The sequence below is a fragment of the Tachyglossus aculeatus genome, chromosome 1 (assembly GCF_015852505.1).
Source record: "Tachyglossus aculeatus isolate mTacAcu1 chromosome 1, mTacAcu1.pri, whole genome shotgun sequence".
Classification (NCBI taxonomy): domain Eukaryota; kingdom Metazoa; phylum Chordata; class Mammalia; order Monotremata; family Tachyglossidae; genus Tachyglossus; species Tachyglossus aculeatus.
In genome coordinates this window covers 97,156,143-97,171,653 of record NC_052066.1, presented here as the reverse complement: position 1 = coordinate 97,171,653, position 15,511 = coordinate 97,156,143, and the positions used below count along the sequence as shown (strand labels likewise).

Sequence of the window (15,511 nt, the reverse complement as noted above, 5' to 3'; positions counted from 1 at the left end):
TATCATCATCATCATCAATCGTATTTATTGAGCGCTCACTATGTGCAGAGCACTGTACTAAGCGCTTGGGAAGTACAAATTGGCAACATATAGAGACAGTCCCTACTCAACAGTGGGCTCACAGTCTAAAAGACTTCACAGTCCACTTAGACTGTGAAGCCCATGTGGACAGGAACTATGTCCAGCTTGATTATCTTGTATCTACATCACTGCTTAGTACAGTGCTTGGCGTGCGAGAAGTGCTTAGCAAATACCGTTATTATTATTACTCTCCCAAGTGCTTAGTACTCTGCGCTTAGTAAATACTCAATAAATACCACTGGTAGATTGAGCCACATAGCATGTTACCAAGCTTTTCATCACCAGTTGGAGAAAGTGAAGATGAATTGCAGATGGACCACTTGACTACTAATCGGAAGGGTTGTCGTTAAACCAAAATAAGAGCGCTCTTCTCCTGTCCCACTTCAGCCGGGTCCATAATTAGCAAAAAAACCCCAAGAAACCTGTGCAAAATGAAGTTACTAGAATTTAATAGCCAAACGTGAAACATAAAACCAGCAACTTTCTTGAACTGGAATGATCATTGACACATTTCTTTTTACACAGCATCTTTATTGAATGTTTTTTTTTAAAACAACCTGCAAGGTTTTAACACGTCACTTTTATTAGTGATTGAATAACGGGGCTAGAAAAGAACCGGTAACTTTGATATCACAAAATCATCAGAGAGGGGGAACAAATTCTAACCTTCAGTCGTGAAAGAACAACTCTATCTTCCAACCAAATTATTGAACAAAGGTGATCTTGTCCTCATCTAATATTTTTGTTTACTATTGTTTGTGCAGTGAATGTTGTCATTCTTCCTCGCAGCCCCCAACATTATCTTTAGACTGTGATAAGAATGGAGATTGTAAGCTTGTTGTGGGAAGGAAACATGTCTACCAACTCTGTTACAGTGTACTGTCTCAAAGCTCTTAGTAGGAGTGCTCTGTAAGCAATAAGTACTCGATAAATACGATTGATTGATCGAGGGCAAAGCAGCTTTCTACTCCTTTTTGAGGGGTTTGCCCTCACTTGCGAATGGAGGCAGGAATTTATAGACTGGTTGATTGAATGGCTGAATTTCATGTGGCAGCCTCCGGCCCCTCCATACCAATCCATTTCCCAAAGATGCACTGCCCATTCGAGAATAACCCAGGTGGGACGCTTAAAACTGAATTATGAACGTGCCTGGCAGGGTGGCCTAGTGGAAACAGCACGGGCCTGAGACTCTGAAGGACATGGGTTCTAATCCCAGTTCCACCACATGTCTGCTGCGTGACCATGGGCAAGTCACCTAACTTCTCTGGTCCTCAGTTCCCTCATCTGTAAAATGGGGATTAAGACTGTGAGCCCCTTCCGGGACAGGGATAGTGTCCAACGTGATTATCTTCTATCTACTCCAGCGCTTAGAGCAGTGCTTGGCACAGAAGTCAGTGCTTAACAAACACCACAATTATTACTATCACACCACCCAGGGCCCAATAAAAATGCTGTGGCCATCTTACCTGACTGCCATTATAGGGAAAGAAAAAAAGACCCCAGCTGTGAGTTTAAGACAAATATTGTCATTCACGTACTGAAAGGCCCCAACTGTTTCAACTCTTTCACGTCGCATTTTCTACAAGTCCAGATAGTTAAACCAGCGCTTAGAACAGTGCTCTGCACAGAGTAAGCGCTTAACAAATACCATCATTATTATTAAAGTGTAAATAATACATACGCCCATTCTCTAATAATAGCCTTCTGCTATCCCCTTCCACATCGCCTACCGCATATTTATAGAAAACAACTGAGTGCAAAAGTGAATAGACCATAATTAGGGGGACCCCTTAAGTCGCATGTTACTGCTCTTTATCCAAGAATACAAACTACGAGGTCTATTTATGAGTTGGTTCTCCTGTAAAAAGTTGATATTTAGCAGACATCACTGCCTTTTTTGAAGTAGCAGGGTAAGGTAGGTCAGAAGGCCATTATGTGCATTAGGAGGAAAGAGAAACAGCTGGCATTAATGTGTTAATAGGAAATAACACCCAAAATAATCAAACACATTTTCATGTCCAGTTCTGAAAAACGTGTAGAATCATGGTAATCTTTTTGCATTATCAAGAAAAATGAACCGAGTTTAACTTCATAAGGATTTTGGAATCTCAGTACAGTAACAAACATTTTCCAAGTAAATTCTTACATTAATTATTTTTTCCAGATATGGTTGACAAACTAGATTAAATAAGATACTAAATTTCAGTAAAGAATATTATGACTATTTGCGCATACAAATAATCTCTTGTGATATACCCACGAAACTTCAGAATTTTGTAAACTGTGAGGCATTCAGTGTGTTTAAAATGGCGGAAAATTAAAATACTTCCATTATTTTAATCTGTTTAGTCCTTTTCCCATTAAGCAGGCAAACACTGTCATAACCATCTTTGGTTTCACTTCTACCAGGTCATCGGGGAGGGCGTATATCCGGGCACCGATCTTGCGAGCAACCGAAATGGCATATCTTGGAAAGGCAAGAAGAGAAATCTCATTTTCCTGGGTCTCAGTATCTAATTCATCTCATTTAATTTTACAGCAGTTTTCAAAGTAACTGAACCTTTTGGCAATGAGAAAGAAGTTTTCAGTTGTTTTGGGGAATCCCTAGTTGTTTTTTTCCCTTTAGAATCCTAGATATGTGTGTTAGAATGAAAATCTGGAGGGGTCGTTGTCTCCCCGGGCCCATGTCGACAGGAAGTGGGCAAAGAAAGCTCGGGATGAGAGGGGCAGGCAGAAGGGGGGCCAGGGAGGGGAGGGGATGTCGTGGTGGGGGGAGGCTACATAAACAAGTACAAGATCCAAAGAGGAGAGCATCACAGAAGGCTCTCATCGAAGCGTTGATGCATCACAGAGAGTGTCGAAGGGTGAAGGCAAGGATAGAGCGGGACAGCAAGCCAAGAAGGAAAATGAGAGTGGGAGAAGGATATAAGGACGTTTTCCATGCCCACTCTGATCCTCGGAGACTTCAACATCCACATGGATATCCCTGGTGACTCCTCTGCCTCCCGCCTTCTATCTCTCCTTGATGCTGCCAACCTCTTGCTCCACCCCACCTCGCCCACTCATCAACTTGGTCACACCCTCGACCTCATCATCTCCTACCGCTGCGCTATCTCAACCCTCACCAACTCTGAAATCCCTCTCTCTGATCATAACCTTCTCACCTGCCTCCTCACTCACACTCCTCTCTCCTGTAAATCTATATTACTACCTCACTGAGACCTCCGCTCTCTCTACCCCATCCATCTTTCTGAGCGCCTCACACCCCACCTCGCCTCCCTTTCCTCTCTACCCAATCTTGGTGATCGGATTACTGCTCTCAACTCTACCCTCTCTACTCAGCTCGACTCCCTTGCTCCCTTTTCCCTTTCGCCGCTCTCGTACCACTAACCCACAGCCCGGGATCACTGCCACTGTCCGCCTCCTTCGCTCTTATTCTCGAGCTGCTGAACGCTGCTGGCAAAAGTCTAAACACCATGCCAACCTCGTTCACTTTAAATTTATCCTTTCCTGCCTTAACTCTGCCCTCTCCTCTGCCAGACAAAACTATTTCTCCTCCCTTATTGACACCCATGCCCTTCATCCCCGTCAGCTCTTCCGTACATTTAACTCCCTTCTCAGGCCCCCTGTTCCTCCCCCTCCTCCTTCCCTCACCCCCAACGATCTGGCCTCCTACTTCATTAATAAAATTAAATCCATCAGGTCTAAGCTCCCAAAAGTCACTTCTCCCCCATCTCCAACCCCCCAGCTCTCAACCCTCTCCGCTACTCTCCCATCCTTCCCAGCAATATCCTCAGATGACATCTCCTCCCTCCTCTCAAGTGCTACTCTGGCCACCTGTGCTTCTGACCCCATTCCCTCTCATCTTATGAAATCTCTCGCTCCATCCCTTCTCCCCTCCTTAACTTCCATCTTCAACCTCTCACTCACCACTGGTTCCTTCCCCTCTGCCCTCAAACAGGCCCATGTCTCTCCCATCCTTAAAAACCCTCTCTTGACCCTACCTCACCTTCTAGTTATCATCCTATCTTCCTCCTACTATTCATTCGTTCAATCGTATTTATTGAGCGCTTACTGTGTGCATTCCTTTACAGACTCTTTGAATGAGCCGTCTACATGCGCTGCCTCGAATTCCTCAATGCCAGCTCTCTCCGCGACCCCCTTCAATCTGGCTTCGGTCCCCAACATTCCACGGAAACTGCCATCTCAAAGGTCACCAATGACGTCTTGCTCGCCAAATCCAATGGCTCCTACTCTATCCTAATCCTCCTCGACCTCACAGCTGCCTTCGACACTGTGGACTACCCCCGTCTCCTCAACATGCTATCCAACCTTGGCTTCACAGACTCCGTTCTCTCCTGGTTCTCCTCTTATCGCTCCAGTCATTCATTCTCAGTCTCTTTTGCAGGCTTCTCCTCCCCCTCCCATCCCTTTACTGTAGGGGTTCCTCAAGGGTCAGTTCTTGGTCCCCTTCTGTTCTCTATCTACACTCACTCCCTTGATGAACTCATTCACTCCCACGGCTTCAACAATCGTCTCTACGCTGATGATACCCAAATCTACATCTCTTCCCCTGCTCTCTCTCCCTCCCTTCAGGCTCGTGTCTCCTCCTGCCTTGAAGACATCTCCATCTGGATGTCTGCCCGCCATCTAAAACTCAATATGTCCAAGACTGAACTCCTTATCTTCCCTCCCAAACCCTGCCCTCTCCCTGACTTTCCCATCGCTGTTGACGTTACTATCATCCTTCCCATCTCACGAGCCCGTAACCTTGGTGTCATCCTCGACTCCGCTCTCTCGTTCACCCCTCAAATCCAATCCGTCACCAAAACCTGCCAGTTTCACCTCCGCAACATCGCCAAGATCCGCCCTTTCCTCTCCATCCAAACCGCTACCCTACTCACTCAATCTCTCATCCTATCCCGACTGGATTACTGCATCAGCCTCCTCTCTGATCTCCCATCCTCCTGTCTCTCCCCACTTCAATCTATACTTCACACTGCTGCCCAGATCATCTTTGTGCAGAAACGCTCTGGGCATGTCACTCTCCTCCTCAAAAATCTCCAGTGGCTACCAATCAACCTATGCATCAGGCAAAAACTCCTCACTCTTGGCTTCAAGGCTGTCCATCACCTCGCCCCCTGCTACCCCACCTCCCTTCTTTCCTTCTACAGCCCAGCTCACACCCTCCGCTCCTCTGCCACTAACCTCCTCACTGTGCCTCATTTTCGCCTGTCCCCCCCTTGACCCCCGGCCCATGTCCTCCCCCTGGCCTGGAATGCCCTCCCTCTGCACATCCACCAAGCTAGCTCTATTCCTCCCTTCAAAGCACTACTGAGAGCTCACCTCCTCCAGGAGGCCTTCCCAGATTGAGCTTCCTCCTTCCTCTCCCCCTCCTCCCCCTCCCCATCCCCCCGCCCTACCTCCTTCCCCTCCCCACAGTACCTGTATATATGTTTGTACATATTTATTACTCTATTTATTTTACTTGTACATATTTACTACTCTATTTATTTTACTTTGTTAATATGTTTTGTTTTGTTGTCTGTCTCTACCTTCTAGACTGTGAGCCCACTGTTGGGTAGGGACTGTCCCTATATGTTGCCTACTTGTACTTCCCAAGCGCTTAGTACAGTGCTCTGCACACAGTAAGTGCTCAATAAATATGATTGATGATGATGATGATGATTGAATGAATGAATGAATGAATCAGGCGGGACAGAGAGTAGCAGGACGGGGACAGGGACACTTTGCTCCTCTAATGCTAACCTTATCACTATCCCTCGAGCTTGTCCATCTCGCCGATGTCCTCTCTCCCAAGTTCTCCATCTGGCCTGGAATGCCCTCCCTCCTCAAATCCGACTGACAATTACTCTCCCCGTCTTCAAAACCTTGTTGAAGGCACATCTCCAAGAAGCCTTCCCTGACTAAGCCCTCCTTTCCTCTTCTCCCTCTCCCTTCTGCATTGCCCTGATTTGCTCCTTTCATTCATCTCCCCCTTCCAGCCCCATAGCCCTTATGTGCCTATCTGTAGTTTATTTACTTATATTAATGTCTGTCTCCCCTCTAGACTGCAAGCTTGCTGTGGGCAGGCCATGTGTCTATTTAATCTCCCCCTCCCAGTCCCACAGCACTTATGTGCCTATCTGTAGTTTATTTACTTATATTAATGTCTGCCTCTCCTCTAGACTCTAAGATCATTGTGAGCAGGGAACGTGTCTATTTACTGTTATATTGTGCTCTCCCAAGCACTTAGTACAGTGCTCTGCACTCAGTAGCACTCGATAAATCAAATTGAATGAATAAATGAATAAATTAAAGAAGGAAATGCAGGCAAGAGACAGAGGACGAGTAGAAGAGAGTAAGACCAGCAAGGATTAGAGTCAGCCGTCATGGGAGAGCAGCAGGAGAGGAAAAAAGGAAGAGGGAAAGGATGGGGAATGAGAATGAGAAGAGGTCAGCCTCCATGGACTCCAGGCAAGGCCTGAGTATTTATTAATTTAAAAAACACCCTGGAATCCATTATTTATATCTATGGCGAATTCATCGCTTTATCAACTGACTCCCCCAATATACTGTAAGTATTCCCTCTAGATTGAAAGCTCCTTGCAGGTAGGGAAGGTGTCCACCAACTTTGTTGTGTTGTACTATCCCAAGCTCTGCACATAGTAGGGGCTCACTCAATCCCATCGATACTGATTAATCTTAAGAATAAAAGACTTACTTAGCGTTGTTCATCTTGTCCTGGCTAGAAAGATCTTCCCGCTTGATCATTTCCTGACGAACCGCATTTGGTGCAATAGCATCGATTAAATCGAGTACCGGCAAACTCGTGCTAATCTTGCTGTCCTAGAAAAGAGAAGCATTATGGATGTGAACAAACCATTTTTCCTTAGTTTTCCTTCTGAGAAGGGACACCTCCCCAGACTGAAATGAACTGAGGGTATCTGGGACTTCTTCGCTCCACTTCACTTCCACATATAATTATAATAGAAGCAGCATGGCTCAGTGGAAAGAGCACGGGCTTTGGAGTAGGAGGTCATGGGTTTGAATCCCGGCATGTCTGCTGTGTGACCTTGGGCAAGTCACTTAACTTCTCTGTGTCTCAGTTCCCTCATCTGGAAAATGGGGATGAAGACTGTGAGCCCAGTGTGGGACAACCTGATTACCTTGTATCCCCCCAGCACTTAGAACAGTGCTTGGCATATAGTAAGCGCTTAACAAATGTCATTATTATTATTATTATTATTATTCTTATTATTATAGCTGTGATTTATTTATTTAGTGTTAACATCTGTCTTCCCCTCTAGACTGTAATCTTGCTGTGGGCAGGGTTCTAGACTGTGAGCCCACTGTTGGGTAGGGACCATCTCTATATGTTGCCAACTTGTACTTCTCAAGTGCTTAGTACAGTGCTCTACACACAGGAAGCGCTCAATAAATATGATTGAATGAATGAATGAATGAATGTGTACCAACTCCATTGTATTGTACTCTACCAAGTGCTTAGTACAAGGCTTTGCACACAGTAAGCACTCAACAAATATGATTGATTGGCTGATTAATTGATTGGGTGTGGTGGGAAGCATAGGAACACAGTCCTGCCAAGGCCCATAAAGACCCTGGACACAGTCTTGCCTTGTCTTAATAATAATAATGATGCTATTTGTTAAGCACTTACCATGTGCCAAGCACTCTTCTAAGCACTGGGGAAGATACAGGGTAATCAGGTTGCCCCACGTGGGGCTCACACTTTGAATTCCCATTTTACAGATGAGGTAACTGACGCCCGGAGAAGGGAAGTGACTTGCACAAGGTCACACAGCAGGCAAGTGGCGGCGGCAGGATTAGAACCCACTTCCTCTGACTCCCAAACCCGTGTGCTTTCCACTGCACCACGCTGCTTCTCTTAGTTTTTCTATCTTTCAAAAACCCCGCTAGATCATCATCAATCGTATTTATTGAGCGCTTACTGTATGCAGAGCACTGTACTAGGTGCTTAGCACTGTAGATCACAAGCTTGCCACACCACCTAGCAAAATCTCAAACATAATCATCATCATCATCAATCGTACTTATTGAGCGCTTACTGTGTGCAGAGCACTGTACTAAGCGCTTGGGAAGTACAAATTGGCAACATATAGAGACAGTCCCTACCCAACAGTGGGCTCACAGTCTAAAAACATAATGGCCAAGCAGCTCCCATAACTGCAGACAGGGGCAGAGAAAGTCCCACGGAATATGCTTTAACTTACACGCATAAACAAAAACCACTCGAAATGCAAGTAGAGAGTTCAAGAATCCTAAACGTGTTACGGGAAACGACGGCTGGACGTCTTGAGACGTTTATTCAATTTCACAAGTAGGTGAAGTGCCATTAGTAGCAAGACACATTCTTTTAGACTGTGAGCCCACTGTTGGGTAGGGACTGTCTCTATATGTTGCCATTTTGTACTTCCCAAGCGCTTAGTACAGTGCTCTGCACACAGTAAGCGCTCAGTAAATACGATTGATTGATCGATTGATTGATTTGCCTTCCAGTATCTTCCTTTCCCACGTAAAGCTGGCTGGTTGGCTCTGCCGTGTTGTGCTCTACTCTGCCTTGGAAGGGAACGAATCTGGTTCTCACGCATGGCATTTCATCTCTCTGCCTCAGAATGAAACATTTAGGATGTAGTTTGCTCTCGAGTCTGAAGATAGGCATCATGACAAAATGCCTTTCAAGGTCCCATATTAGGTCAATCAATCAATCAATCGTATTTATTGAGTGCTTACTGTGTGCAGAGCACTGTACTAAGTGCTTGGGAAGTACAAGTTGGCAACATATAGCGACAGTCCCTACCCAACAGTGGGTTCACAGACTAAAGGGGGAGACAGAGAACAAAACCAAACATACTAACAAAATAAAATAAATAGAATAGATATGTACAAGTAAAATAAATAAATAAATAGAGTAATAAATATGTACAAATGTATATACATATGATTGTTAATGATTATAATGATTATTATTACATATATGATTATTAATTGTGATTATGGGGTGGGTTAGCCGGGGGGTCCGCAGCCGGACGGAGCACCCCCCGGCCAACTAAAGGAGGATGGGATTCGAACCCAGGGCCTGGGCCGAGCCATCGTCGCCTCAGCGGCTCGCTCGGCCGGAACTCGTTTCTTCTATTTGTTTACGTCTCCCCCTGCACAGTTTTCCTAAATTAGGCTTTTGTTTACCTTGAAGCTGGAAATGGAAGTTTTCTTGTTTGCACTTGCAAGAGTTTGATTCACCCATTTAATAATAATTTCATCATTCACTTTTTCACCTTCTCCAAGATCCGAAAGAACATTCAAAGTGTACCTGAAACAGACGGATGAGAGACTGTTGAGACTAGAGAAATGTAATAGATACCCTCTGAGCCCTACTGATGGATGCTATTTACGTGCCCATTAAGGTAAGGAAATAGTCTGAATGGTACGAGATTCTAGCCACCTGAGTTTACCTGGCATCTAACGTACTTAATTTAAGCAAATCTGAATCTTATATAATGAACAGTTTCAGAAGAGAACTCTCCGTGTCTCCCCTAGTCTATAATTTACAAAACTACTGCTAATTATAATTTTTATTATCATGGTATTTGCTAAGCCTCTATAAATTGATCATGTTGGACACAGTCCCTCTCCCACAGCGAGATCATGATCTAAGTAGGAGGGAGAATGGGTATTGGATCCCCATTTCACTGATGAGGAAACTGAGGCCCAGAGAAGTGAATTGACTTGCTTACAGACAAGTGGGGGAGATGGGATTGGAACCCAGGACATCCAACTCTCAGGCCTGCGTTCTCTCCTCTAGGCTATGCTGCTGCTTTTTTTTTTTTTAAAAAAAAAAGGTATTTGTTAAGCACTTACTGTATGCCAGGCACTGTACTAAGCGCTGGGATAGATACATACCAATCAAGTTGAACCAGTCTATGTCCCACATGGGGCTCACACTCTAAATCCCCATTTTATGGATGAGGTAACTGAGGTACAGAGAAGTGAAGTGACTTGCCCAAGCGCTGGGATAGATACATACCAATCAAGTTGAACCAGTCTACGTCCCACATGGGGCTCACACTCTAAATCCCCATTTTATGGATGAGGTAACTGAGGTACAGAGAAGTGAAGTGACTTGCCCAAGCGCTGGGATAGATACATACCAATCAAGTTGAACCAGTCTACGTCCCACATGGGGCTTACACTCTAAATCCCCATTTTATGGATGAGGTAACTGAGGTACAGAGAAGTGAAGTGACTTGCCCAAGCGCTGGGATAGATACATACCAATCAAGTTGAACCAGTCTATGTCCCACATGGGGCTCACACTCTAAATCCCCATTTTATGGATGAGGTAACTGAGGCACAGAGAAGTGAAGTGACTTGCCTAAGGTCACCCAGCAGACAGGTGGTGGAGCCAGGATTAGGACACAGGTCCTCTCACTCCCAGGCCTGAGTTCTTTCCACTAGAACACACTGCTTCTTTCCCAGGAATAATAATGATAATAAGAATTATTATCAATATTATTATTAAGGTATTTGTTAAGTGCTTACTGTGTGCACAGTCTTCTAGACTGTGATCCCGTTGTTGGGTAGGGACCGTCTCTATATGCTGCCAACTTGTACTTCCCAAGCGCTTAGTACAGTGCTCCGCACACAGTAAGTGCTCAATAAATACAATTGAATGAATGGATGTGCCAGGCACTATACCAAGCTCTGGAATGGATACAAATAAATTGGGTTGGACACAGTCCCTGTCCCACATGGGGCTCACAGTCTCGGTGCCCATTTTACAGATGAGGTAACAGGCGCAAAGAAGTGAAGTGACTTGTCCAAGGTCATTCATTCCGTGGCTCAACCGGGCGGTTCCCCGTCAGCCCCTGCCTGTCATCCCTACAGCCTCTCCGACAGCGATTGCCAACGGCCCCTCCAGAAATTCAGCCACGGGTGGTCGAGCGGTGTTGGATTAGCCCACCTCCTTCAACTGCCAGCCATGCCCGAGCCACCTGAGCCCGCAGCTCATCTTGGTCTAATCTCAATCTATACATAGATTTTTGGGGGTTAAAATGAAAACCCTATGGAAGAGAACTGTGCCGCAGAGGGCCCGGGCCTGGGTTCGCCCTCCCTTACCTTCGCATGAGTTGCCAGACCAGCGCCAGGGTGAGTGTGGTATTCCCCTCGTTTAGGTCCTGCCCGGCTATGCCAACCAGGGAGAACTTGGCCTTTTCCTTTCCGAGCTCCACGGCATAATTACAGTTTTCGATCTACAATCACAAGAAAAGGCTCAGCATGTAGGCAGGGAAAAACCGCTCTCCGTCACTAGAGTTTATGGACTGCCTACTGTGTGCAGAAACTAAACGCTTGGAGTCAATCAATCAATCAATCGTATTTATTGAGCGCTTACTGTGTGCAGAGCACTGTACTAGGCGCTTGGGAAGTACAAGTTGGCAACATACAGAGACAGTCATCATCATCATCAATCGTATTTATTGAGCGCTTACTGTGTGCAGAGCACTGTACTAAGCACTTGGGAAGTACAAGCTGGCGACATATAGAGACGGTCCCTACCCAACAGTGGGCTCACAGTCTAGAAGGGGGAGACAGAGAACAAAACCAAACCTATTAGCAAAACAAAATAAATAGAATAGATATGTACAAGTAAGACTATATTTTAAGTCACCGACACAGATCCTGCCCTTGGGGGGCTTGCAATCTAATGGGGAAGACAGGTAGGTGGAAATTATGGGCAAACATTAGTAGCGGAAAGAAGAATAAGCATTCAGTGGCAAGAGTTTGGGAAGGATGAATACGTGAATAAACAAGTGACTAAATAAGTAGTATAAGTAGATCGATAGATGTATAACTACTTAAGATTCTTGTAGGTACATACAAGTGTAAATCGCATTCCTGACACTCTTTTGAAATGAGGCTTCTAGGAATTCCTACCCCCTCCCCACCCGCGATCCCCAGGGGAAGTGCCAGCTCCAGCATCTCCCAGAAAACAATGAACCATTTGGAAATACTCATTCTGATAGGCTTAGTAGGTGTCTTTTTTTTATGGTGTTTGCTAAGCGCTTACTATGTGCCAAGCACTATACCCAACACTGGGGTAGATATGGGGTAGTCAGGTTGGACACAGTCCCTGTCCCACATGGGCCTCACTGTTGTCATCCCCATTTTACAGATGAGGGAACTGAGGCACAGAGAAGTGAAGTGACTTGTCCAAGGACACACAGCAGACAAATGCTAACCTCCTCACTGTGCCTCGTTCTTGTCAGTCCCGCCATTGACCCCCGGCCCACATCCTCCCCCTGGCCAGGAATACCCTCCCTCCGCACATCCGCCAAGCTAGCTCTCTTCCTCCCTTCAAAGCCCTACTGAGAGCTCACCTCTTCCAGGAGGCCTTCCCAGACTGAGCCCCCTCCTTCCTCTCCCTCCCCTTACCTCCTTCACCTCCCCACAGCACCTGTATATATGTTTGTACATATTTATTACTCTATTTTACTTGTACATATTTACTATTCTATTTATTTTATCTTGTTAATATATTTTGTTTTGTTGTCTGTCTTCCCCTTCTAGACTGTGACCCCGTTGTTGGGTAGGGACCGTCTCTATATGTTACCAACTTGTACTTCCCAAGTGCTCAGTACAGTGCTCTGCACACAGTAAGCGCTCAATAAATACGATTGATTGAATGAATGAATGAATGAAATGGTGGAGCCGGCGGTAGAATCCAGCTCCTTCCGACTCCAAGATCCGAGCCCCATCCATGCTGGTTATACGATGGGATTGCTATGCTACTGATGCCTATCTACTTGTTTTGTTTTGTTGTCTGTCTCCCCACTTCTAGACTGTGAGCCCCTCGTTGGGTAGGGATTGTCTCTATTTGTTGCCATATTGTACTTTCCAAGTGCTTAGTATAGTGCTCTGCATACAGTAAGTGCTCAATAAATACGATTGAATGAATGAATGAATGAATGGGATCCTAAGTCTTTGCTACCCAAGTACCGCAGAGAGCCCAGAAAACACTAACCAGCAGGGCAGGCCTCATATAGAAGCAGTGTGGCTGAGTGGAAAGAGCACGGGCTTTGGAGTCAGAGGTCATGGGTTCAAATCCCAGCTCTGCCAACTGTCAGCTGTGCGACTTTGGGCAAGCCACTTAACTTCTCTGTGCCTCAGTTACCTCATCTGTAAAGTGGGGATTAAAACTGTGAGCCCCCCTGTGGGACAACCTGATCACCTTGTAACCTCCCCAGCGCTTAGAACAGTGCTTTGCACATAGCTAGCGCTTAACAAATGCCATCATTATTATTATTATTATCTCAGAGTCAGGACCATTATTTTCTGGAAGGCAAAGGAAGAGGGGCTAGGAAAACACGGGGAACCCAAGAAAAAGGGGAGCTGACTTTCAAGTGCTTGAGAAAGTCAGAAGTCACCCTTTCTCTCAGGCCAGGCTGCCAGATCCTGAGGGGATGTGTGTTCTCTGGTGGCCCAGGGGGACGGATGGGGGGAGAAAATCTCCCCCATCACCTAAGGCAGGAGCGAGGTTATAGCTAAAAGGTAAGTACAAGGCAAAGATTCTTAACTGAGTGTGGCTGTGGGATCGTATGAGAAACGGACGAATTCTTCAAAGGGAAGCTGGTTCAGACAAGAGTCTCAGGGAGCCTGAGAAATAAGACAGGAGAGCACGAGAGATAGGAGAAGGAAGGGGAAATCTGAGGCAAGGGAGAAAGGGCCTAGAGGCAGTCCACTGCAACCCCCAAGAGGCGGGGAGAGAGGAAGGAAGGAGACAACAGAAGTAAGCTCGCTGTTCGCAGGAACAGTGCAGCGCTTAGAACAGTGCTTGGTACATAGTAAGCGCTTAACATATACCACCATTATTATTATTATTACCAACTGTGACTCCCCCAAGCGATTAGTACAGTGTTCTGCACACCATAAGCGTTCAATAAATACCACTGATTGACGGATTGGAATGGGGCAAAGTCCACTGTCTATCTAACCCTGGGGGAAGAGTGGGTATTTCTTCCTGAGGAAAAATAGACTTCACTTTTGACAGCTTAAATTCCATAAAGGCATAAGGCTCTTCATTCACGAAATCATAAGATCATTCTTCGCCATCTTGACCAAGGGCATCCCCGGTTGGAACAACACTATACTCTCCCAAAAGCTTAGTATAGTGCTCTGCACACAGTAATTACTCAATAAATACCACAGAATGAGTGAGTAAATGAATGAGGAGCCTGATGACTCCTTCCTTCAGCCCCACAGATATTATGTTTTATTATTATTAAGGGCCGTGGAGTCATTTCCGATTCATAGCGACTCCGTGGATATACTCTCTCCAGAACATCCTGTCCTCTGCCATAATCCACAACCTTTCTAATGGTTCTTCCAGCGTGGCTCAGTGGAAAGAGCACGGTTTTTGGAGTCAGAGGTCAAGGGTTCAAATCCCGGCTCTACCACTTGTCAGCTGTGTGACTTTGGGCAAGTCACTTAACTTCTCTGTGCCTCAGTTACCTTGTCTGTAAAAATGGGGATTAAGACTGTGAGCCCCACATGGGACAACCTGATCACCTTGTAAACTCCCCAGCGCTTAGAACAGTGCTTTGCACATAGTAAGCGCTTAATAAATGCCATCATTATTGTTATTATTCTTTCGTTCTCGTCATTATGGTCTCTATCCATCTAGCTGCCAGTCTGCTTCTTCCTCATTTTCCTTGGACTTTTCCTAGCGTTAGTGTCTTCTCCAGAGAATCAGTGCTCCTGATTTTGTGTCCAAAATATGCTACTCTTGTAAAGCCCTTATGTGCATATCCATAATTTATTTAGTTGTATTAATGCCAGTCTCCCCCTCTAAGTTCACTGTGGGCAGGGAACGTTTCTACCAACTCTGTTCTATTGTACTCTCCCAAGCTCTTAGTACAGTGCTCCGCACACAGTGAGCGCTCAATAAATACGGTCAACTGATGGATTGATTAAGGACTCTTCCCTCCTAGCTGATTTTCTTGTCATCATCGCTATTGCGTGGTTTGCTGTTTTTCACTGAATTTGCCTGGCTATCTCTTCCAAGTGGGCCTGTTAACCTCACCTTGTCCAAGCCCCTGGTGTCTTTGAGGACCCAGGGGGCCAGGAACCGCATCCGAGTCAATGCTCTCCTTCCTTTCCATTATTATTGTTCTTATTATGGTATTTGTTGAGCACTTACTGGGTGCTAAGCACTGTTCTAAGCTTTGGGGTAGATCCAAGGTAATCCGGCCGGAAACAGTTCCTGTCCTACATGGGGTTCACAGTCCTGAGGGAACTGAGGCACAGGGAAATGAAGTGACTTTTCCAAGGTCACACAGCAGACATGTGGCGGAGACAATATTAGGACCCATGTCTTTTTACTCCCAGGCTCATG

At 45.6% G+C, this 15,511-nt stretch overlaps 1 protein-coding gene across 2 annotated transcripts in view; it reads right to left on the bottom strand.

The window, feature by feature from the left end:
- Positions 1 to 1,440: 1,440 nt before the first annotated feature.
- Positions 1,441 to 15,511, bottom strand: part of PLS1 (plastin 1) — a 142,681-nt gene continuing 128,610 nt past the window's right edge. For both annotated transcript variants that reach the window (XM_038743244.1, XM_038743245.1), the window contains 4 exons: positions 11,239 to 11,372; positions 9,310 to 9,433; positions 6,806 to 6,930; positions 1,441 to 2,548 (listed from right to left, as the gene is read on the bottom strand). In XM_038743244.1, coding sequence (XP_038599172.1) covers positions 2,413 to 2,548; positions 6,806 to 6,930; positions 9,310 to 9,433; positions 11,239 to 11,372 — 519 coding nt within the window. In that variant the 3' untranslated portion in view covers positions 1,441 to 2,412. The remainder of the gene's footprint in view (positions 2,549 to 6,805; positions 6,931 to 9,309; positions 9,434 to 11,238; positions 11,373 to 15,511) is intronic.